At 35.2% G+C, this 26646-nt stretch overlaps 1 protein-coding gene across 1 annotated transcript in view; it reads left to right on the top strand.

The window, feature by feature from the left end:
* LOC105477190 (glypican 5) overlaps positions 1-26646 on the top strand; it is a 1465510-nt gene that overhangs the window by 769570 nt on the left and 669294 nt on the right. The window contains exon 7 of the mRNA XM_071081156.1: positions 2284-2443. Within this exon, the coding sequence (XP_070937257.1) occupies positions 2284-2443 (160 nt within the window). The remainder of the gene's footprint in view (positions 1-2283; positions 2444-26646) is intronic.

Here is a 26646-nt window from a genome sequence, read left to right as displayed (position 1 = left end):
TTTTTAAGTCTGTTATATTTAACAATAATTACAAATAAATAATTCTCTGACAATATATCCAATCACTTTCAACCAAAACCAATTTCTTAAAATAGTAATTTTTGTTTTAAAAATCAACTTTCTGTGTTTTTGAGTTCATTTACCTGGTTGGATCCTCATGATATATACATTGTTGGTGGTATTCATGAGATTCCATCTGTGTTCTGGCCATGATCCCAGTAAAATATTGGAATAATTCTTAGGGAAGTAAAGAGAAAATAAAGTTGATATGGGAAAATGTTGGAAAAGAATGTCGAGGTCAAAAGAAAGCAGCATATCACCAGAGAGTTTGGCTTTTGTTGTACTTGTCTGATAATACTTTGAAAAATTAAAATGTAAATCATATAACTGCATTCTTAAATAATTCTTTCAATTAATGTGTTCTGGATAAACAATATTGTACTAGAATATATAATAGAATAATCAAAATGTATTAATGTTTAATGTGCTAGCATAATATTTGCAAAGCGCTTTGCATATGTTTTTCTCACAACATAAGCAATGGTCCAGGTATATTATTGTCCCTTTTATAGATTTGAGGAAACTGATTTATTCAGTAATGTACTCAATACCCCATGTCTCATGGTTGGTATATGTCAAAATCCAGGATTCACATCCAAGTGTGTTGGACCTCAGAATCCAAGACCTTTATGATTATACTAAATAGACAACAAATGGGATATTTCATAATAACAAATGATAACTGGTATTACCTTATTTACCCTTCATCATTATCATTTATATAACGGTATAAAGTAATACCATTTATACTTTCCTTTTTAGATTTTGACTTTTTATGTGGTTTGTTTCCTATCCATGTTTCTTCATTGCTGTACTATCCCTTCCCTTTACAGGGAGTAGCATACACATCAGTATGTTAAACACAGTAGAAAAGTTTTGTTTAACTTAATATTTGCTGAGTTCACTTGATCTTGAAAGAAGCCTTTTTAATTTAATGCCACCTATTGACTTTTTTTCCAAAATGCCAGTAAACAAAACTAAGAATTTAAAAATTACTGTCAAATAGTTTTAGTATTTTTGTTAGAAAACTAATATTTCAGAAGTGGAGTGGTGACCTAAAAATTGTATTGTTTAATTTTAAAAGTTCATGAATTTCAGAGTCCAGTTGCTTAATCTAAGAGTTCCTTATATTATAAACACATGTATGTTAGCTATCCTGAGGCTATTTGACTCTCTGTTCTTCAGTATAAAATGCTGTCCTTGGGTTGTATGTTTAGTTATTGTCTGCTAATTGATAATATTATTTGGAAAGTCACAGAAGAAACAAGCGTAAGTCTTTCATAAAGCGCTGTGAAAATTTAAATGCCCACTAAGTGGTCAGCAGTGGTACATTTTGTTCATAATATATTGGTACCCTCTAGTGCTGACACTTGGTCATGTACTCTCCAAAACTACCTTAGAACGGTAAATGTCATATACTGCATTGGACTATCTTAATCAGGCTTAGTTTTAAGTGAAATATTCTACTATTTATAACATCACCCTTCTGAAAAGACATTCAGAAATTTCCATTGTTGTTTAAAAGTATTACTGGAACTCCTGTGCTGTAGGGGAAAATGTCAATTTCATTTGTTTTGCTCATAAAAATAAATGAAATACTTGAGAATTGAGAACTGAGAAGTCATTAAATTTCCTAAATGATTTGTGGAAATGGATGTAGGACCTAAACGTTTTGTCCCAAGGTTCAGTATGTGCCATATGCATTGGACTGTGTATTTGATCCAAGAAAGTTTAAATGAAACTACAAATGTATATGTCTAAAATTCTGGATTTCTTTAGACAGAAACATTTCCTGGAAGAGTAGTACTTCTTTAGAAATATGGAGTGTGGGTTCACAAAACAGCACAGCGCTATCAGCCAATATATTACAAAGGGAGTACTAGAATGTGATTTACCGCATTTAAACATTGTTTATTCAGAAACAAAGGATCCTCTAGCCAAACTGCCATAAGCAAAGGTGTAATTTCATTTGCTTCCCAAAGCATCATCCAAACCATTGCCATGGAGCTAATACGTAGAGTGTAGCTGTTTGTGGGTGTAAGACTTTGCCCATTCTTTACTATTTCAGTTGTTTGTTTTTCTTCAAGACTTCGTAAGGTGTCTACACCAAAAGAGTGGATCCACATAACAAAATAATTCTAAGCTCTACATAAGTTTTCTGAATATAATTCTTAGGTTATTCGAATTTGCTATTAATAAATGCCTTTCTCTATGTACAATTAGTTGTTACAGGGTAGATCACCCAAACCTGACAAGTGGGAGCTTCTTCAGCTGGGCAGTGGTGGAGGCATGGTTGAACAAGTCAGTGGGGACTGTGATGACGAAGATGGTTGCGGGGGATCAGGAAGCGGAGAAGTCAAGAGGACACTGAAGATCACAAACTGTAAGTGTATGATTCTAACACCACTTGCTAAAAAAAAGATTTTGAAATATAATTAAAGATGTTATGGGTGTAAAGAAATAATGACCATTCAAAAGCAAGAGGAATTGGAAATGAAACGAATCCATTTTTGTTTTTTTAGGACGTACATTCTTGGTGGTTTTGTTTATTTTTAACTAATGACTTCTAATAAAATGATAGTTTTCTGTGAAAAAAACTAGTAAACAATCAACAGTTCTGAGAAGGTTTGAAAGTGGAATAACTCTTAAGGCGTAATAGATACTAATTGTATATTGATAAACAACATGAAACCAAGATGGGTAAGTACTACTTAATAATCAAATTGTGCAATTAAAAATTATGCCATTGTATAAGAAAGTTTTATTATACTTTTATCGTAGTCAAATTGCATAGAAATTGGTATATGGTTATTGATCGTGAAAACTATTTGGATTTAATGCTCATGAATTTCCCCTTCCCAAAAAAACTCACTAAACATTTATGTCGATTGAATGGATTTGAAACCATTTCTGAACTCATCACTACCACAAAGGATAGAATTTTCAAATAACAACAACAAAAAATTACCAAATGGATTTACTTTCCTGATTATCACATACAAGATGAGGAATGTGTAGGTTCTCCACACTCCATTGTTACCTGCATGCATTTGTTCATATGGGCAAAACAACACAGTGACCAACTGAGAAATAATGGAAACGTCGAGGTACCCAGAGTAACTGGTTTAAACTATTCATTTAATCTTGATTATACCAAAGGCAGGGGTCACCTTCTGGAAAGGTGCAATCACATGTAGAGTTTGGTCTGATAACTAAAAATCACACAGAGCTGCTTTGCACCTACTAGACATGCTTTTTGGTGGGAGAAGAATTCATTTACTTTATAACTCGCTCATTATGAATTAAAAGCACGATAAATGCTTCCAAAATCAATTCCTCGTTCCTTCTAAGATCTGGTTTTACAAGCCAAATATATGACTTTAAAAATGGAAGCCAAAAGAGGTGCAAAATTAAAAAGGCAGTTAACATAATGAAATATTTTCTTGTTAGACACAGTAATACATTTTATTTAACATGAAAACAGATGAGAATGAGTGCACTTGAGCAGCCATTGAACAAAAGGCCACAAAATTCTTAGTGCGAATTAAATATATTCTATTCTTACAGAATGCGATAAAGACATGTGTTCTTGTTATGAGCGTTAATACAGTTTATCAGATTGGTTTCTTGTTTTTTTTCTTTCTTTGGTTGTTTAAGTGAAATATAATTAAAGATACTGTGGATGTAAGGAGATAAAGACAATGTATTTGGAAATTAGCAAGAGGATTTGGAAATGAAAATGACCCTTTCATTTGTTTAGAGCATGCATTCTTAGTGGTTTTGTTTATTTTTGACTAGTAACTTTTGATGACAATTATAGCTTTCTGTGAAAAAAATACTAGTGAATTATCACCAGTTCTGAGAATTATAAAGGTTTTATTATTTTTTAATTTCCTTAGGGTTTGGGGGAAACAGTTGTATTATTTGGTTACATGAGTAAGTTCTTTAGCGGTGATTTGTGAGATTTTGGTGCACCCATCATCTGAGTAGTATACGTCGTACCCAATTTGTAGTCTTTTTTCTCTCACTCGCCTCCCGCTCTTTCCTCCCAATCCCCCAAAGTCTTTTGTATCATTGTTATGCCTTTGCATCCTCATAGCTTGGCTGCCCCTATGAATGAGAAAATACAGTGTTTGGTTTTCTGTTCCTGAGTTACTTCAGTTGTAATAATGGTCTCCAATTTCATCTAGGTTTCTGTGACCATTATTTCATTCCCTTTATGGCTGAATAGTATTCCATTTTATATATGTGTGTATATATATACACACACACATACATACATACACACATATACCACGGTTTCTTTATCCACTCATTGATTGATGGGCATGATTCCATATTTTTTCATGAGAATTATAAAAGTTTGAAAGTGGAATAACTCTTAGGGCATAATGGATATGAATTACATATTGATAAATAACATGAAGCCAGGATGACTAAGTACTACTACATCATCAACTTGTGTTATTTAAAAAATACTGTGTCATTATGTAAGAAAGTTTTTACTTTATTACATTTTTATCATAGTCAAATAGCAAATTATAATTTAATTATATTAGGTAAAAGAAAATGAAAAAGGTTTCCACTAGAAACAATTTTTTTTTTTTAACTAAAACCTAAAATGTCTTCCACTATGTTTAGGAATTATAGCACTTACCCATCAGGGTAATATTTAATAAACTTTCATTTTCATCCTATCTGGAGTATTTATTTCTACTGTAATTGCATGGCCATCTAAATATTAGTAGTATTTTAGAACATCAAGTTATTACAAAAGTATAGCATTTTGTGTGTGTGAGTGCACGTGCATGTATGTGTAGAAATGGTATATTTATAGAAAATTTTTTACTTCATGAAGTTACTTACAAGCTCAAGAACTTGTTATATGTTAGTAGGTCATTCTTTTTTGTTTGTTTTACAAAGGAAGTAGAGGCAGTGAAGGATATTCAGCTACTAATAGTTTTCTTCACAAAACTATACTTGACAAGCTGACAAAAATTTTTACTTCAAAACCTTGGTTTCAATTACTGCTGAAATGGACAGACATGGTACAAGCAGCTGTCCATCAGAATTAGGGCGATTTAAGAGATAGATGATTTTTCAGGAACTCCAAGCAAGCATTTTCTGAAAATCCACATCTGCTCTAAGTGGGTTGCCTATTATGTTTCTACGAGCTTATAGCTCTTGCCTTTCAATTTTTAATAAGTGGTTAGAAAACCACTGCGGATAGCACGCTGAAGTAAAGAGGGACAAGGAAAGGAGCAAACTGTAGGTCACATTTCTATTTTTGTAAAGCACTCCAGTATTTTGCCCGTTTTGGCCCAGTTTGATATATTGGTAAAGAAAGTTAAGGCATAGTTTTAGGTGGTCTTAATGACTTGAAAATACTGTGATCTAAAAAGTTTAACAAGGTGTCATCTGTGTTAAGAACTTGAAATGCACCACTATTTCTTCATTACACTTTTGTTTATTCTTTGGAAAATAAAGCATAAATACCACACAGTTCATTTGTTACCATAAAATGTCTGACTAAATTTAAAGTTATATATGACTATATATCTACATGTAACTATATATAGTTATGATTATTAATACTAATGTTGTATCTTTGAAATTTCATGATTCTACACTATGCAAATGAAAAAAGTTGGCCAATATTTTGCTAATTAATTATTACTTGAACTGATTTTCTGTGTCTGTTTTTGTTCATGTTTATAACAGATAACAGAGGGGTCTCTATATTTCAATATGCAAAGTCTTACCGCCAAAATATTTCTGTGCCTTTTAGGTGTCATTTTGTTTTCATCATCAATGTTATCAAATTATTTAACCATCTTACTGTTTTCTAAATAATTTCTATTTGTAATCCTACCTGTACACTATAATTAAATGTTAACTAATGTTTCTTATAGAAAGAAGCCATCTATACTAAGTAATTTTCACTCTTAAACTGATTTCAGTAGAATGACTTAAAAACCCCATTAGGAAAATTTGTCTACATTTTTATTATATGTATTTGGTTCGTTTACATAGATATAGATAGTTCACTAGTAACCTGGGGTTGCAGGATTGGAATAACTTTGAACTTAAAAGTTGCCTCACCCCTTGCCTGACATCTGCCATTCTTGCACAGTTGCTAACTGATGGAGGTTCTAAACACAACTGGAAAAAATAATTCTCTCCTTTTGGTCATGCAGAACAAATCTAATGTTAAAATCTATACTTCTTGAAATATCTGGCTGTACTTCTTAGGTCCATAACTCTGGATATCTTCAAATGTTGAAAAACAAACCAGAGTTCTACTAAAAACAATTTGTAGCAAAATTATTCTACATATAATTTTGAAAATTTGTGGTTGCATTGTTTACAATTCTTATGTGATCTTATGATTTAAATGGCAATAATTACTTATAAAAAGTAAATAATACATAATTCATGATCAAATTCATTTTGGCAAGGAGGTTCACAGTGGTGATCGAGGGAAAATGGATTTGATCACAACTAGAACTAGATACCAGACATTTTTTTAAAGTAAAGTGATTTTCAATCTTTGGTTTTATTTTGCTGGGCTTCTCCTCATCATTCCACATTCTAAATATTTGAGGATTCCAGAATTCAGTTCTCATATCTTTTAACATGTTTATCGACAACTAGCCCTTTTCCCACAGACTCCTTACTGAATCATAATTATGATAATAATAAGGTTCCCTGATGCTTGATAGCACTATCCAGTTTATAAAGCATTTCCCACTGTAATATCTTAGGAGGTAGGCTTATTGGAACAGGAAATATCTGACTTAAATATGATTAATTTAGAAGTAGTAGAATAATACATTGCAATATTAAATTGCTAGATCTAGAGTTTTTGGTTGATTAGTCTAAGATAAATAGAACTATTGTTTATATTGTGTTTTGGTTTTCTCACTTGGTAACTTTGTATCAGCCTCTAACAAATGTATCCATGTCAGGGTACTAAGAATGACCTTGGAAAGAGAATAGTATATTCTATGCACAGAACAAAAGGAAAATTACACTTTGTTAGCCACTGAAGAATAAGGGAGGCTGATTTATTTAGTAATGCAGGATTGTAGAGTGAATGAAAGTTCTTGGCTTCCTCATATTTATTTTCACCATAAATCACCTTCACTTCAAAAGCCTCAGGTAGGTGCAGAAGTTAAGGAGACCTTAAAAAGATGTTACTTTCTTTCCAGAACTAGGAAAACTATGTATTTATTCATATTGTGGATATTATTTTATATAATTTTAAATAGTCTATTTTTTATCGATATAAATTCAAACATATATGCCTATAAAATTTGGATGTCATTATACTATCGTAGTCAAAAATATGTTTACTGATTATATATATTATTTCTAAAATTAAAGTTTCATCAAACTTAATCAAAATAAAATATATTCAGCTTACTTTGTAAACTGTTGAAAAATAGCCCATTGACACATGTATACATATGCAACAAACCTGCACATTGTGCACATGTACCCTAGAACATAAAGTACAATAAAAGAAAAAGAGCCCATTGATATTTTTTCAAATATAAGAAAAATGTACTGAAAATAACTATTTTTTTCAATAAGTCCATTGCTTATTTCTCCATTCATACTAAAAATCTTTGGAAGGTCCATTAGATTAAAACCTTTGCAAGACGTTGAAAGTAATCTTGAGTAATGATTGCACACTTTGATCTACACTTTACAAGTACCTAATTCTAAATGTCAGATAAAACCCAGCACGATAAAACTATAGAAAAATTCACAGATAAACACTTCCCAATCCAGTTTAATGTTCAAAATTGTAAATACTTTGAAATTACCATCTAGTACAGTTTTGGTAGTACTGATGAAAATTATACTAAAGAGAAATGAAATATATGTGTAAGATAAATATAGTTTAATATGTGATCACTATGAATATTTTTCTGATTATACATTTCCATTTCGGTTTCTAAATAATTGATACTCATCCTGACTGCCAATTTTGTTAACAACATTGTATAATGGAATGTAGATAACTAATGAATCATATAAAATCATCTTTTATTCTTTTGAAAAGTTATATATCAATATAATATAGTTAAATAGTAGAATTGAAATAAAAGGTTTGTCCTTGAATGCCTAAGTGATTATTTTCATTGCATTGGCTTAGACTGATGTTAAATCACTGAGGTGAAGAGGGATGACTTAAGACTTAGAGGAGCCTCCTAGCTCACATTTCAGATTACTCTGCTGTTCTGTAATATGTCATAACTAAATCTATCCCATGCCAGAGAACATAAAATAAGAAGTTGTGGTCTTTTTTGAACAACACCATGCTAAGTGTAACTATATGATCAATAGAGGATGTAAAAAAAAATTAAAATTCAAGCAAATATTATCAGGTAAATTTTCTCATTACTTAGCCAAAGTCATATAACTATCAACAAAACCAGAAACAAACCCATTCTTACCTAGGTCTATTTTTCATGTCATTTTGTTGTGAATAAACAGAGTGGCTATTGAAATGGTGATATTATCTCTCAGGATTGATAACAAGTTAGGTATGTCTTCGGCTCTTCAGTGACTTCAGTATCTCTAACTGTGTGGAATTATTAATTTTCTTATTATTGAAAAGAAAATTGCTCACTAAGTAGAAATAATTTTTAAAAACAGAGTTTGAGCTGATCCCAGAGCTTCTCAAACTTTCTCATACATACAAATCACCTGGGACTCTGGTTAAAACATAGGGTATAACACAGGAAATCTGAGGTAGAGCATTTCCTACCCACCTAGAGATGATGTTATTATTCCTTGGTCCATAGGACCACACTATGAAGAGCAAAAATGTACACTTTTTTTTATTTATTTGTATCTCTAAAATACTCTATTAAAGCATGATGAAATTTTTTAAAACACTGTATATTAGCATTATAAGAAGGCATCATGTGATTAAGGACATTTGGAACTGTAACACTTAGGCTGGTAATGGTGGCTTATTTGGTATGAATTTTGATATCGGTCTCTGATTTAATTTATCATGAGGTTTACTTCTTAACACCAAAGTAGAACCACTTCCATCTTTTTGCAGGGCCTGAAGCCCTCAGGTTATACTTTCTTTAAGGATGCTTCTATTTTGAAATAGTACCTCTGATATCTCAGCAGAAATGTTTCACGTTTATCAACTCTTCCAGCTGGTGATGAACACAGAAGAAATACTGTGTACAATCCCCTATATCACATTATATGCCAGAGATCAATCAAAGTTTTATGAGAGCTCAGAGAAAGAAAAGAAACTATCCAAATGGGGAGTTCAAAAAATACTTCATAGAGGAGACAGAGAAAGGGCAATCAGGAAAAACAAACCAATATTTGCCTGCAATATTTATGAGAAAGTGGTATTTGAGGGGATGGACTTATAATTTGGTTTCAGCAACTGACAATAGGGAGAAGGTTTCCTAGGAGGAGCAAACGTCATGAACAGAGCAAGGGGTGTGTTTACAGAGGAACAGAATTATTAAAATTACTTGAACATATTGGAAAGCTAAAAATGTGAATTAAAAATGTTACAATTGATTTTTTGTGTACACAAGCGGAGTTTGTATTTAATTGGCTGGGCAAACAGGAATTATTAAAGCTCTTCTATGTGGTTATTTTGTTTGTGCAGTCGTTTTTACCAGCAAGACGGTGAACTGCTTAAGATAAAAAATACACAATAAAATTAGTATATCTTGGACAAGTAACTTCTCTCCTACCTTGTACAAGTTCTGTGCCTAGATTTCCTTAAGATCTGAACAAAAGCAGGACTCTCCAAGTGATTTTATTGTGAAGATTAAGCGTTTTAATACATAGACAGCATTCTAAGTGTGTCCATCCAACTCACACCTGTCCATTGAAATAAAAGTACTGGATAAAATATGTAAAATGTTTTTTTTAAATGCTTCTATAAATTAGCAAGTGAGAAAGGAATATTTGATAAAATTGGGTGAAGTCGTAACACTTGATAGGAGTAGAGGCAGAGGCACAGATAGTGGTAGGTAGTTATACACACACATGATTTAAGGAAAATAATATAGTTGTACCTAACCCTCCACCAAGTCCAAGAAATACATTTCCATGGCCCTATATGCGCCTCTCTGAACACATTTCACTGCACAGACAGTTTGCCTATCCTGATAATAACTTTTATAAAAATTAGTTTTGATCAACAATATATGCATCCCTAAATAATATATTACTTGGTTTTTCTGGTTTTTTGAATTTTATATGAATCAAATCATACAGTCTATCTTGTTAGTCCTTTTATTAAACAGTATGATTTCGAGGCTCATCCTTGCTGATGAATATAGGTGTAATCATTTCTCTCTCTCTCTCTCTCTCTCGAGACTGAGTCTCATTCTGTCACCTAGGCTGAAGTTCAGTGGCGCATTCTTGGCTCACTGCAACTTCTGCCTCCCAGGCTCAAGCAGTTCTCATGCCTCAGCCTCCAGAGTAGCTGGGATTACAAGCATGTGCCACCATGCCTAGCTAATTTTTGTATTTTTTGTACTTTTAGTAGAGACAGGGTTTCACCGTGTTGGTTAGGCTGGTTTCGAACTCCTGACCTCAAGTGATCCACCTACCTCGGCCTCCCAAAGTGCTGGGATTACAGGCATGAGCCACCACACCCAGCCCTCATTTCCTTTTAGCAAAGTATAGTATTCTGATTTATGAATACGTAACTCACTTATGTATGTATTTTATTGATGAATATTGGAGTTGATATCAATGGCATTTGGTATGATATGAACAATGTTGTTCTAAACCATCTGGAAAGTATCTCTTGATATTCATGTGCAAGAGCGTGCAGGATATCTTAGAAGTAGCATGGCAGTGCCACAAAACAAAAGATGATGTTCAGCTTTACTAGGTATGTGAGCCTGCTTTGCAAAGCAATTGTACCAGTTCATATTCTCACTAGAAATAATGACAGTTTCTACTGCTCCCCATCTTTGTAGACACTTTTCTTCCTGTTCACTGATTTTTCATATTCATCCAAAGGATAGAAGTAAAACAAGTATTAACTTCGATTTCCCTGATAATTAACTGGATTTCACTTTTTAAATAAGTGTATGACAAATTTTTGCTTCCTTATCTGAAATTTCTTTCAAAAGAAAGTTAGCCCTTTCCCCAGTATTACTTTGTTTTTGTATTGTTATAAAGAAGTACCTAAGACTGGAGAATTTATGAAATGAGGAGTTTTAGCTCAAGTTTCTGCAGGCTGTGTGAGAAGCCTGGTGCAAACATATACTCAGCTTCTGGTGAGGCCTCAGGAAGCTTACAAATTGGTGGCAGACAAAGGGATAGCCAGTGTATCACATGGAGAGAGAGGATGGGAGCAGGTACCACATTCTTTTAAACAACCAGATCTCTCATGCATTCAGAGCTAGAATTTACTCATTATCATATGGAGGGGCACCAAGCCATTCATGAGGAATCCTTCCCCATAACCCAAACACTTTCCACCAGGCCCCAGCTCCAGCACTGAGGATCAAATTTCAACATGAGATTCAAACATCCAAACTATGTCACCACTTTCTATCAGGTTTTTTTTCTCTCTCTTTGGCAGATACTATCAATACAAAAATCGATTTCAGTGATCCATTTCCTCTTTTGATTGTGACCTCGGGAAAGCCAGGATAGATTCTTGAATTTTTTTTTAATTGAGCCAGTTTTCAAGATTAAAAAATGATTCCCTACCTGTCTTTCTCAGAAGATGACCAATTATTATGTATATGTTTAATGTCATCATGAACTCAGTTTTAAAAAACATTCGTAATTCTTTTTATTGAAGTTCACGTTGTCTCACATTTTGCCAGTTGGTACCTTTTCCATTTGCCTTTGAGTCCTTTGAGATGACCCTTAAAATACTTACTAGTTTCTTTGCTATATGGTATAATTAGATGTACTAAGCTCAGCTTATCCTGGAATGAGCCATTTTTACATGAGACTTTGTTTTACTAGGAAATGTCATTTCATGATTGCAATCTGAGCACTAATGATGGCTCTTAGAAACATAGGTGATAATTAAAATAAATATTGCATAATTACTTACTTGATTCCACATTAAATATACCACATTATCTGAATAATAATACTAAAACCGCCCCTACCCATTATGACTACTAAAATTAGCTACACATTTTTGTATGTATTTTCTATTTTCTCTCCCCATTCTGTGGTTATACTAGAGATACAGAGATAGTGTCAGGTCACATATCATATCTGTCACTTTTATTTATTGTAACTATATAACGCTCACTAGTTGCTCTTATATCAATAACTCTCTAGTATATTCCTTATGAAGGACTCATGGGGACAATATTTTACAAGTTCTTTTATGGTGATAAGACTTTGTGTCCTTAGTCTTAAAAATTAATTTTGTTCAATACAAAAATGTTGGTTCACATGTTCTTTCCTTCCATTTTTTAAAATAAGCTCTGAATTTTCTGTTAGAATGCATTAGTGGCAAAAATTATAGTGATAATCTATTTTTTCTTTCCGTTATTAGTCACTTGCTTTTTTCCCCAGTGCCCAATAATTTGTTTTCTTTTTCTTTAAAGTACAGTAATTTTACTAGAATATATTTTGTGTTGGTAGCTCTGAGTTGGTATTCTCAGTTGTGGAGTGTACTTTTTCAATATGTAATTTTAACTATTTTTCTAGGAGGCTTTCATTGAATTATAGTTTTAATAATTTGTTGTCGTTTTAACTTTCTTCCTCAGGAGCACCTATTATTCATTTGTTAAATTTTTGTTATCTTCAGCATTTTCCCAAATCCTTTTTGATTTTGCTCAAATTCTTTTGGATTGTAAAAATTCACCTCTTTACCTTCTGTTTCTCTTAAGATATTATTGGTGGTGCTTTTTAGCTTTTGCACTTCTGCAGGTTGTATTTATTTTTGAATGAATTCGCATTCTTCTATTTTTTGAGATCTCCTCTTTCCTGAATTTTTCTAATTCTAATTTGTTATTTCTTTGTGTCTTGTATCCCATGCTTACTGCCTTTTAGCTCACTTTGAAGTGCTATGTCTCATTTTAGTCTGTTTTTGAACATCTTGATGGTATGCTTACTTTGTTTGCAGAGATCATAACAGAATATGCAATATTTATGGTGGTTTTCTTTGTGAGATTTGATCTCAAAACATTTGTTGCTTATTTTTATGCTAATATAAATTCCCTTCATTTTTAGAAGAAAGCTTTGTTTGAATAGCTTTTCTAAATCTACTGAGTTGCCTGTTCTGTTGTCTTCATGTTAAAAAAAAAAATATGGTGACTTGTTTTCTAAGATTTCTAGTCTCTTTCTCTCCCTAGTGATTATTCATATCTTCTCTTTCTTAACTTTCTGTTGTTCTTGTCTCACTAATTTTTTTCCGCTTTCAGCAGTTACTCTTGTATGTGTAATCCCCTCATCCTGAATGGTAAGAAAACTTGCCAGATTTTTAGCTTTGAGAGTTCAAAAGGTTTCAGAGACTCTATTTCCTTTAGCCTTATAACAGGGCCCTTGCATCCACCCATTATTAGTGTGGGCATAAATTTTCACAGTTCTCTGCTGTTTTCAAATTGATTTTCAATAAATCCTTATGGGTTCTGTTGTTTTCAACTTGCTGCATTGCTTGCTGCATTTGCTGCACTTGGCTGCAATTTAACTTGCTGCATTGCTTCCCTCTGTTTCTTGTGCACACATGCTGATAGTGTGCAGGTTGTGTGGCCATTGGTAGGGTGCTCTCTCATTTCTGCTTTGAGGTTAGTGAGGATGACATTTTCACTGAGTTTTGTTTTATCTAATTGGCAAAAACCATAATTACTTTTGCACCAGTCTAATAAATGGTATCCATGTGATTTTGATGTTGCTATCAAGTTTTTTCATTTTATGTAAGGATTTGTGAATGTCCCAAATGTATGCTGCAACCACGTCTGCTATCTTAATTTCCCAATCATTTTCATTTTATAAGTAAATAAAATATAGTGTAATAGATGACACCTTGATTCTCTTCCTTTCTGATCCTGTCCCCTGATTTACATGTGTGTATATATAGTAATTATATACAATTAATATTATTTAATATTTCCTAATATTAAACAGCAGTGTTTTTAAAACGTATATGCCTCCAATTTGTCTTTCTGCTGATAAAATAGACTATTATAATTGATGTATGAATATACCACAATGTATTATCTATTATTTCTAATTTTAATGAACAATGCTACAAGCAAGCCTCTCTGTGCATGAGTATGTATTCCATTAGGTTGCAAAACTAATCTTCAAAGTGATTATAGTAATCCATACTTGCACCAGCGCTCCAAGTAGACTATTTTTGGATTTGTACCATAATTTCATATCCTCGGAGTTTTTAATTTTGCTGCATTTATAAAATGTAAATGGTAAATAATCTTTGTGTATATGAAAGAGAAATTGCAACAGATGGAATGAAATAAGCAAGGAAGACGTTCATTATTCAAGACTATTACATTAGGGGAAAGAGAGCTCTCCACTGAACCAAAAGATGAGATAATTTCACGCACCTGGGAGAGCTAGTGAAAAAGCACCGGGCCCGGGCTTGGGAGTGAGCTTGGTCAATGTGATTAGGTCATATTGAAAGGACACAAAGATAGATGTGTACCCGCCCCCCACCCGCTACACCCTTGTTCTGCTCTCTAATCTTTGCACATACCAGAGATTTCGTAAGTTCTGTGAGTACCTGGTTTTCTGCACGTACCAGAGATTTTGTTTTGCACATACCAGAGATTTTGTAAGTTCTGAGGCAAGGTCACAAGACGTGTTTAAGTAAGATAAACTCTTGCTGCCATAAACCTGCTCTCCCGCCTCAAAGTTTGAACCAAAATATCAGAAATGGCGGGAACCAATCATAGTTAGCCAAATCGCCTTGTTCAAACACTAGCCAATCATATATCTGATTTGTATAATAACTCTATGCCCACTTTTCTTAGACTATATAACATTGTTCGGAGCTGAGTGGGGGAGCTCTCCTGCCTGTCTCGTTTCACGAGCGAGGGAGAGTTCCAGGTTCGAACCTGTAATAAAGATCCTTGCTGCTTAGCTTTGACTCTGGACTCTGGTGGTCTTCTTCGGGGAATAAACGGTCTGGGCATAACAATATGTGTTTGCTAATTGTATTTATGAAAGTTAGGCTGCTTCCCTGACATACAGACTGGCAGAGAGGAGGGGTTCTGTCTTGATGATTACATTTTATAAAGATGGCTCCTTGAAAAAGAGAATCCTGGCTTTTAAAACAGGCAAGAAATGGAAGATTTACATCTCAAATGGGAAGAGAAAGTACTTACAAATGTTGTAAAGTAAGTGCACAAAGAAAAAGAAGTTAGGGGCTTAGGAAGAAACATGTTTAAAATTTAGTCAACTTGAAGGAAATGAAAAAACTGATTCTGGTGAAGTTTATCATTATTTTTTGTTTAATGACCATTTCGTGTTTCCTCTCTTGTGAGTTTATTCCCCTCCCCTTTTCATATTTTATCACTTGGTTGAGTTAAAGTATCTCATATATCTAACTAATATTTTGTCAGCATGTGAGTTGTGAGAAATCTCACTGTTTCTGGTGTGACTTTTAAAGAGGTATGCCACCTATATACTCATAAACTACAGTCTAGAAAGGGAAATAGGTGTATCAGTAAATACATTAAGATGAGCTGTAAAAAATACATAAAATTGAGAAATATGATGAATAAAGAATGCATAAATAGTAGACAATGATCAGTTACATGAGGATTTTCTTAAGAATAACATCTTAGAAGTTATAGCTTAGCTAGAGTTCAATACAGAACCAAAGATAATCAGATGGAGAGTGGACTAGTATTCATCGCAGACAGAGCATTTACCAAAGTACAGATGTTTCAAGTATCAGAGTATTTTCAGGGAAGCTCAATGTTTGCAGTCTTCCTGGAGCACCACTTTTGAGGAAGGAATGATAGACGAGGCTTGGGAAAGCAGTCAGTGGGCTCTATAATGCAGAAGCCTATATAATTGTCCTATAGAGTAGTTTAGACTTATTCTGAAAAGAATAGATTTATTCAACTGCAAAATCTACAAAGGAAAATTCATACATTCAAAAACTCACTGCCCAAATAATACAAGAAGTTCCACTGATGTTTAGATAACAGTTAGCTCTAGGTCTTCATTCAATAAGTCTAAAAATAAACCTGTCAACTTTCCTCCCACATCTTTTCAGTTGTTCCTTTTTCTTAATTTTAGTTGACAATACTGTCATGCGCATCTGTGTGAAGAGACCACCAAACAGGCTTTGTGTGAGCAACATGGCTGTTTATTTCACCTGGGTGCAGGCAGGCTGAGTCCAAAAAGAAAGTCAGTGAAGGGAGATAAGGGTGGGGCCGTTTTATAGGATTTGGGTAGGTAAAGGAAAATTACAGTCAAAGGGGGGTTGTTCTCTGGTGGGCAGGAGTGGGGATCACAAGGTGCTCAGTGGGGGAGCTTTTTGAGCCAGGATAAGCCAGAAAAAGGAATTTCACAAGATGATATCGCTTAAGGCAAGGACTGGCCATTTTCACTTCTTTTGTGGTGGAATGTCATCGGTTAAGGCCAGGCAGGGCATTTGCACTTCTTTTGTGATTCTTCAGTTACTTCAGGCCATCTGGGCGTGTACCTGCAAGTCACAGGGGATGCGATGGCTTGGCTTGGGCTCGGAGGCTTGACAAACACTATGACTCGCCATTCTCCGAGACAGAAACTCAGGAGTCATCTTGTGTTCCTCCTCTTCCTTCACTCCCCACATTTAATAAGACCCATTGCCTTTACTTCTAAATTTCTCTTAAATATACTTTCACATTCCCACTGCTATTCTCTTAGTTTAATGCCTCAACATCTGTTGCCCAAATCAATCTTAAAATGTCACATTGGTCTCTCCGCTTCTGTATTGCCCATCTCTACACTCTTGGTGAAATACTATTTTAAAACTGATTGTTTTTTGCTGGGATATGTGTCATGCGTGTCCGTGTGAAAAGACCACCAAACAGGCTTTGTGTGAGCAATAAAGCTTTTTAATCACCTGGGTGCAGGCGGGCTGAGTCCGAAAAGAGAGTCTGCGAAGGGAGATGAGGGTGGGGCGGTTTTTTAGGATTTGGGTAGCTAAAGGAAAATTACAGTCAAAGGGGGGGGTTCTCTGGCGGGCAGGAGTAGGGGTCACAAGGTGCTCAGTGGGGGAGCTTTTTGAGCTAGGATAAGCCAGGAAAAGGAATTTCACAAGATAATATCACTTAAGGCAAGGACTGGCCATTTTTACTTCTTGTGTGGTGGAATATCATGAGTTAAGGTGGGGCAGGGCATTTGCACTTCTTTTGTGATTCTTCAGTTACTTCAGGCCATCTGGGCATATACATGCAAGTCACAGGGGATGTGATGGCTTGGCTTGGGCTCAGAGGCCTGACAATATGGAAACTCCAGCCATCACATAATCTTTTTAGGCAGAGCGGTCCTCGAAGGAGAGGATGCCGGTTCAGTATCAAACTTATGAACTCTTGAACAATAGGTTTTAGTTATTTGCCATTTCAGACAGTCAATTTCAATTCTTCTGAAGGCACCCAGATGCTTTTGACCAAACTAAACTCTTTTATTTTCTCCCGTATCTCAGTGAAATGAATGTGGTGCTCACATGTTCTGTGATTCTGAAGCCACATACTTCAAAACCCCGAAGACTGCTATAGCTACCGTGCTGGTGATTTGCCTATTTTGTCACAGATCCGAACCTCCTCTTCTGTAAATTGGTCTGTGTTTATGTAAACCACATTTCCCAAACTCTACTAAATCCCTCATCTGCATGATACCTATAAATTATATTTCCCTGATTCTCCTTCCAGGTATTATACTTTTATTTTTTCTGCCAATGGAAAGTTCTAAAAGGAGATTAAAAGAGGGAGAGGGGAAAGCACTTCCTCTGGTTTCGTTTCTGCTGGCATTACATCCATGCATAGGGTCACTCCCCAGCCTCCAGACATGTTTAGTTCTTATATTAGCAGCTAGGGATAAACCCGTTGAAGGTGGGTACCAGCTAATGTTACCTCCATCACTAGTCTGAGCGCCAGCAATGTGGGACGGGGACTCAGGTATGAGCATCACCTTGGAAGGGCAACATTCCCATTGTCCATTTGAGAAGCATACTTCTCTCCTACATCCCTAGATGCTGGTTATCCTATCTCTTCTGTTTCTTAAAAACTAGAATTGGAAGCTGCTCTATGTAATCACTAATACCAATGTTCTTCTTTTAATTGAGAGGAGTCTTGCCCCGTCACCCAGGCTGGAGTGCAATGGCCCCATCTCAGTTTACTGCAACCTCTGCCTCCTGGGTTCAAGCCATTCTCCTGCTTCAGCCTCCAGAATAGCTGAGATTACAGGTGCATACTGCCACACTGGGCTAATTTTTATATTTTTACTAAATACAAAAGATGAGGTTTTACCATGTTAAAAGATGAGGTTAAACCATGAGGTTTAAGCCATGTTGGTCAGGTTCTTCTCAAACGCCTGACCTCAAGCGATCCACCTGCTTCAGCCTCCCAAAGTGCTGGGATTACAGGCATGAAAATATCTATGTTCTTTTATATACTAGTTTTGCTTTACTAACTCTTAAAGGTCTGTATACGAATTCCTGTATTATATCTAAAATGATTCCTGTTATCTTGACTGGACCTATCTGATATAGCTGTTGTTAACTGTGTAAAGTTAGACCAAAACATAATTATCTGAAAACCAATAAGACCTTCCTTCTAGTTTTCGGGGTGAGGGGGAGGGGTGGTGTGGGAGTAAAACTATTCGAATTTTCTATAGGTTTATATTCTACTGTGTAGGATAACATCTGTTTTAGCATTTCCTCCCAAATTCCAGAGGAAGATAATCAAATAGAAAATTAGATAAAGTAAGCCATTGAACAGAGAGTAAAGAGAAATAGATGTCTTCTGGGTGAGAAATTCCCTAGAAAATCATCCCTGGAACCATTAAGTCTTTGATGAAATTTGGCATTGTGCCTGGTTCACCTGGGTTGATATGGAGCTCTGAGTGTCAGTGAGATTACTATATAAAACTATCTCTCTGAAGACTGACTAATTGGGTCTTCCATGGAGCCAACTCTACAGAACAGGGGAAAAGTTGAGGCAAGGCAATTAATTCATAAATTAATAAAAAAGCAAACAGGACTGACAAGACGCAGAATGCCATTGGTTTTTGAACACAAATTTCAAGTCTCTCTCCCTCACTATGACTAATTTCAGGTCATCCTAGACTTGGAATATTTGAATTAACTCTGTACGATATGATCAAGCATCTCTTCAACATCCTGTGTACCAACTAGTTTTATACTTCTAAAGTACGATTCTATTTCTGCACCCAGCACCAAAACCTTTATTAGTTTCTGTAGCCCACTCAAAAGTACTTTTTTGTGAGTTGTACTAACTATAATAGTTGTAAAATTGTCTAGGGAAAGTCAGGGAGCATCTTTTTATCTGTCTATATGCCACATAACTATTTTTGATCATGGAGTATATAACCTGCATCAGAATCACATCGGATTAATCTCTGTGCTTGTTTAAACATAGAATATAGAGTTTTAGCCAGAAATACTGAATCAACATTTCCAGTGGTAGATCCCAGAAATGGATATTTAACAAGCATACTAAATAACTACTTCCAATAAACCTTGAGAACAACTGCCTCACAGTCCCTGCCACAGTGCCTCCAAACATGAGCCTTTTAATGAATGTGTTCTGAAGTGCAAGAATGCATGCATGTAATCTACACATCTCTAAGACACATCTTAATAAACATTAAAAACCAGATTTTCTAATGAATTGAAAATATTGAAATATTAGCCAAGAATATTATTCAGAAACCAAAATAATAAATATGTGTATATGCAAAAGACCAAAGTTGAGTTAAAACACAGAGTACATTTGATAAGTACAGTTTTCTTCAATTATTGGTACTTGTGAATTATATGAATAACTCGTTCACATTTTCACTTAGTGGAGACCTGACTGGAATATTTTGCATTCGTTTAATGTGTAATTTAGAGTGAAAATTAATGATCCAAAAGTAATTATTAAGTGCTAATTATTAAGCTGAAGTGTAAAGCGCTGAATTTAAGAGTATAATTTTCTAGATTAATATATAATCTCAAAAATAGTCTCGAAAAATGTCTCGATTTTGGAGGAGATATATTAATACAATAGGTATTGCTTGGGGATGGTTTTTATTATGTTTGACATCCTTTAATTTCCTTATAACATTAATGTTTTATGCTAATTTTTAAGAATATATTATATTTACCTATTAAGTAATGTATAATTTTATTTATATATATATATATATATATAAACTAAGTGTAGTGCTCTGGTTATAAATTTGCAAAATAGTATGGATTTTGTATCAGAAGTTTTTTTGTCTTAATTGTTCCATACCTTTATGTTATGAGTATATTCTATGGAATCCTGTTTTTTCCTGAAGTCTAAAATGCATTATGATGCTCATATAAAAACGTTGTACTAATTTAATACAAATTTTGCAATTCAAATTAGTCACTAACAGCTTCTTCTTTATAGTTCCAACATCATGATTATTTTTCCTTTGAAATGTCCCTTATCTCCACATTCATCCATCCATTTATCCATCCATTCATTTATTTGTTCAACAAATTATTAATTGGTACTTAATTGGTGCTAGTCACCATACAGATTTCTGCCTCTGGGGGCTAAAGAAGAGTAATCAGGGAAAATTACAATGCAGTATGAAAGGTTTTATTTGGGAAAAGCAGATCTTGTGGGAACACACAGGAAAGTATCTCAGTCTTAGGGATAACATGAAGGCTTCTCAAAGGAATTAAACATCATCTGACACCTGAAGAAGCAGTTATTAATAGGGTTATGGATAACCAGGGAAGCGATCACTACAAAAATATAAAGCAGAATACAGAAACCTAAGAATTAGAGAATGCTGGGGGTTCTTGGGATCTACATGAAATTCCAGAATGTTGTTATATACAATGTAGGCTGGGGACTGGCATAAGCCAACTCATGTATTAAAACCTTTCAAATTACAGTGTCAAGAATGTATGTGGTGACAAAATTAAGGGCTTATCACAGAAATCCAGACAAATAAGTTGATGACATAAATGACAATTCAATACGTTTTTCCTGTGGTGATTTCTGCACCTCTTGAAATGAGCTTGTTCACTCCCTCATCTGCTAACTTTAGCACTTGTGTGTGTTTATAAAATTATATGTATTATACATAATATATATAATTATACTGTATTTAGCTTATTTTTTCATAGACTATGAGCTTCTAAAAATCATCCCCATATTCATCATTATATTATTGGGATCAAATGTACTGCACGAACAAAGATGCTTAGAAAAGTCTGTATTAATTTAATGTATGAATATATGAATGAGTGAAGGAAAGTGTTTTGAAACCATCATAGGGAATATAATAAGATAAAATTACACTAGAATAAAATGAAACTGATAAGAATAAAGTTGATGGGGCTGAGCATGGTGGCTCACGCCTGTAATCCCAGTACTTCAGGAGGTCGAGGCAGGTGGATCACCTGAGGTCAGGAGTTTGAGACTAGCCTGGCCAACATGGTGAAACCCCATCTCTAGTAAAAATACAAAACTCAGCCAGGCATGGCGGTGGACACCTGTAGTCCCAGCTACTCAGGAGGCTGATGCAGGAGAATAGCTTGAACCTGGGAGGTGGAGGTCGCAGTGAGCTGAGTTGTGCCACTGTAGTCCTGCCTGGGTAACAGAGTGAGAATCTATCTCAAAAAAAAAAAAAAAAAAAAAAAAAAAAAAAAAAAAAAAAAAAAATTGATGGAAAGAAATGGGAAAGTCACAACATACACAGTAAAAATTAATGAGAATTTCTACTGAGTATTCTATTTCCCCAACATGCAGGATATGGAGGCTATTATATAGTTCTTTGGGTTGATTCTACTTTAGGATCTCTTTTTGTTATTGAAGAATACTTGTCATCACTAGCCACACCTAATGTTCCCTAGATGTAGCTTCAGCAAAACTTGTTCAAGTTCAGTGAAGAACGACAAGAATAGTAAAACCAGTACAAATTTCCTGTTTCAAAGATGAAGTTTGTTGATCATAAAATGCAAATGTAAAATATAAAAATTGAATTTTGTATTCATTCTCATACTGCTATGAAGAAATACCCAAGACTGGGTAATTTATAAAGAAAAGAGGTTTAATTGACTCACAGTTCCACATGGCTAGAGAGGCCTCAGGAAACTTACAATCATGGAAGAAGGCACATCTTCACAGGGTGGCGGGAGAGAATGAGGGAAGTACAGAGCAAAGGTGGGGAAAGCCCTCACAAAACCATTAGATCTCAAGAGAACTCAATCACTATCATGAGAAGAGCACAGGGGAAATGCCCCCGTGATTCAGTCACCTCCCAAGAGGCCCTTCCTCCAACATGTGGAGATTACAATTCAAGATGAAAATTGAATGGTAGGAACCCAGACCCAGATCACATCATTCTGGCCCTGGCCCCTCCCAAATCTCATGTCCTCACATTTCAAAACACAAGCATGACTTTCCAGCAGTCCCCCAACATCTTAGCTCACTCCAGCATTAACCCAAAAGTTCAAATCCAAGGTCTCATATGAGACAAGGCAAGTTCCTTCTACCTATGAGCCTGTAAAATCAAAAGCAACATACAGTGGGGGTACAGACATTGGATAAATATACCCATTCCAAAAGGAAGAAATTGGCCAAAATGAAGGGGCTACAGTTCACATGCAAATCCAGAATCCAATAGGGCAGTCATTTAATCTTAAAATTCCAAAATGTTCTCTTTTGACTCCATCTCTCACATCCAGGTCACACTGATGCAAGAGGTGGGTTCCCATGGTCTTGGGAAGCTTCATTCCTGTGACTTTGCAGGATACAAGCCCTCCATCCTGACTTCTTTCACAGGCTGGTGTTGAGTGTCTGTGGCTTTTCCAGGCACACAGTGCAAGCTGTCAGTGGACCTACCATTCTGGGGTCTGGAGGATGGTGACCTTCTTCTTACAGCTCCAGTAGGCAGCGCCAGTAGGGACTTTGTGTGGGGACTCTGACCTCACATTTCCTTCCACAGTGCCCTAACAGAGGCTCTCCATGAAGGCTCTGCCCCTCCAGCACTTCCACCTGAACATCCAGGCATTTCCATACATCCTCTGAAATCTAGACAGAGGTTCCCAAACCTTAATCTTCTGTGCACCCACAGGCTCAACACCATGTATAAGCCACCAAGGCTTGGGGTTTGCACCCTCTGAAGCAATGACCTGAGCTGTATGTTGGCCCCTTTCAGCCACAGCCAGGAGACAGGAAACCAAATCCTGAGACTGCACAAAGTGATAAGGCCGTGGGCATGGTGCACAAAACTTTTTCCCTCCTAATCCTCTGGGCCTGTGATGGGAAGGGCTGCTGTGAAAGTGTCTGACATGCTCTGGAGACATTTTTTCCCCATTGTCTTGGCAATTAACATTTGGCTCCTCATTACTTGTGCAAATTTCTGCAGTCTGCTTGAATTTCTCCTCAGAAAATGGGTTTTTCTTTTCTGTTGCATCATCAGGCTGCAAATTTTCTGAACATTTATGCTCTACTTCTCTTTTACAAATAAGTTCCAATTCCAAACCATATCTTTGTAAATGAATAAAACTGAATGCTTTTAAGAGCTTCTGGTACCAATTTATTGTATTAGTTTGTTCTCACACTGCTATGAAAAAATACCTGAGACTGGGTAATTTATGAAGAAAAGAGGTTCAATTGACTCACAGTTCCACATTCCTGGGGAGGCCTCAGAAACTTACAATCATGGCAGAAGACACTTCTTCACAGGGTGGCAGGAGAGAGAATGAGAGATGTGTAGAGCAGAGGAGGAGAAAGCCCCTCACAAAATGATCAGATCTCCTGAGAATGAACTCACTGTCATGAGAACAGCATGGAGGAACTGCGCACATGATTCAGTCACCCTCCCCTAACACATGGGGATTACAATTTGGATTACAATTCCAGATGAGATTTGGGTGGAGACACAGAGCCAGATCGTATCTAGTTTTTAAATAATCTCAAAAGCTAATTGACACTATAGTTATTGAATAACAGTCAATTATAGGGTCCAGCCCTGTTCTGGATATATCCATGTATTAACATATGTAATCTTAACACTCTATACGGTAGGTAATATTGTCAATTTTTGGCACAGATGCATTGAATTCTTTGTCCTGGGTTACATTAGTTTCAGTAAGCATGCTGCAGAGCCAAGATCCATGGCCAACAAATAGGACTTCAGCAAAGAATAACATTAGGATTGTCTCTGCAGATTGTGCATAAAAAAACTTCGTGACATATTTTAAAATGTTTTGAAATTATTTTTGTGTATGTGGGTGAAACAAAGTTACAGAAGAAAATTAAAAGTATTGTTGGAAAGGGTATTTATAAATATTAGTCTAAGTACCCGAACAAGTAATTTAAGAACATTAATGTTCAATGATACGCTTCATATACAGCAGAGATTTCTCTGATTGTATTTTTGAGAGGACCATCTACGGAACTTTACACTAAAGTAATGGGCTTCATGGAGGAAGTACACTGGAAATACATGAAGTAACAAGACCTCTAATTGTGGTTCTTCTAATGTCCAGGACCTTTAACATGTCTTAGATCTCATTTACTAGCCCTATGAAATCAAGAAATGCTCACAAATTCCATTTCATTTCTCAAATACTATGTTTCAGGAAAGGGCATATTTTAAAAGAATGGTTGTTACTTTAAAAGTATTCTGGGTATAATAGATGTTGCCGAAAGCCATTTTTAGTATAAAAGCCATCAGATAAAGACCACCAGGGAAACTTCCATTGCCAAAGGTAGTTTTATTAGCCCTAATTTGCTGAATCAAAGGATACAGTACACCAAGAGAACTGTGAGGTGACTCCATAAGAGTGTATTGACATTCACTGTTTGCAGGTTTGTGCTTGTGCTGAATAATTCCAAAGAGGAACTTGAAAAGATAATAGAATACCCTAGATGAGTGCTCTTATGAGGGAAGGGCTGTTTAACACTTGAATATCACAGTCTTCTTTCTTCAGGAGTTGAGAAGACTGAGTAATGGTGGAAACTCATTGGAAAGAAAGCAACATTCATTTGTGTGATCTTAGTGTATCCCATTAGAAATATTAGTTTTGGTTCTGTTGGGAATATTGCAATCTGATCTGTATCCAAAATAAGGCATTATAAGTCACACACACACACTATCCTGAAGAGTTAAATTTCCTTCTCAAATGAGTAATGGAATTCCTTTGTAGGGAATGGAATGTAAATACGGATTTCACATTTTTTTCATAGTTAAGTATGTGATTTGTTTTATATGAAAAGTCTTACATCTAAGATCCTACAATATTGATCTATTCTATCAGGGAAGTGAAAATTGATTGTAGAAGCAGCACTGAGGAGTGTTAACAACTCATTGTGATCCTGTAGACTATAGCAAGTTATATTCCATCATCAATATTTGCAGTGTTTATTCACCATTTTCTGGGCATTGATGTGGAACGAGAATTTTTTTTTACAAAAACAAATTGTATATGGTTTTAAATGTTGGGAAGGAATATGCTCAGTTTGCAAATGATAAAAAATTTCAGATTCCACAGGGTTTTAAAATGAAATGAGTAAAAGCAATGCAAATGATTGAAGCTGTTAAAAAGTAGACTTGAGGAAGAGAAAGAGATCTAAAATATAGAACAGAGGTAACAGTGTATGAAGAGATATTATACAAATGATGTTTTCTGTTTTCTCTTTCGAGTAAAATAAATGATTTTAAAAGAAACAACAGGAATTGAGACTGAAAAAGAAAAGAAATTGTGATCTTAAAGTTTCTGAAAGACAGAAATAGATTTAGGCAGTAGCTTTCATCTTGTTAAAGACTAAGCTAGACTCCTGACAACCCACAAACACAAAAACTTCCAGATCCCACTCTACTGGTCTGAATCGTATGGATTACCAGAATGCAAGCCTTTCAGAAAAGGTCATCTGTTGTTTAACAAATGGACTTCGTAGCTCAATTTAATTTTACTCATTTTCGTTAAGCATCAGTTTTTAACTTAGGACCAACAACAACAACAACAAAAGGAATAGTTTTTAAACTCAAACTGGAGGGACTGTAAGTAGAAGTGCCACATTGTTAGATCCAATAAGGAGGTCCAAACCTTGGATGATGACATGACCTTTCAGTAATTGAGGGCAAACTTACTGGGACAGCTGTCACCAGGTGAGGGTAAAAACTGATTTCAACTGACGTTCATCTCAACGTTGACTATCTTTTCTTCTCTCCAATCATGGTCCTGATAAAAAGCCGCAGAGTCCTAGCACTGTGTTTCTAGATGGAGGAGTCTACTTGGCCCTTCCTTACACCTTATACAAAAATTAACTCAAGATGGATTAAAGACATAAATGTAAAACCCAAAACTATAAAAACCCTAGAAGAAAATCTAGGCAATACCATTCAGGACATAGGCACTGGCAA

This window comes from Macaca nemestrina, chromosome 16 (assembly GCF_043159975.1).
Source record: "Macaca nemestrina isolate mMacNem1 chromosome 16, mMacNem.hap1, whole genome shotgun sequence".
Classification (NCBI taxonomy): domain Eukaryota; kingdom Metazoa; phylum Chordata; class Mammalia; order Primates; family Cercopithecidae; genus Macaca; species Macaca nemestrina.
This window is presented reverse-complemented; position numbering and strand designations above follow the sequence as displayed.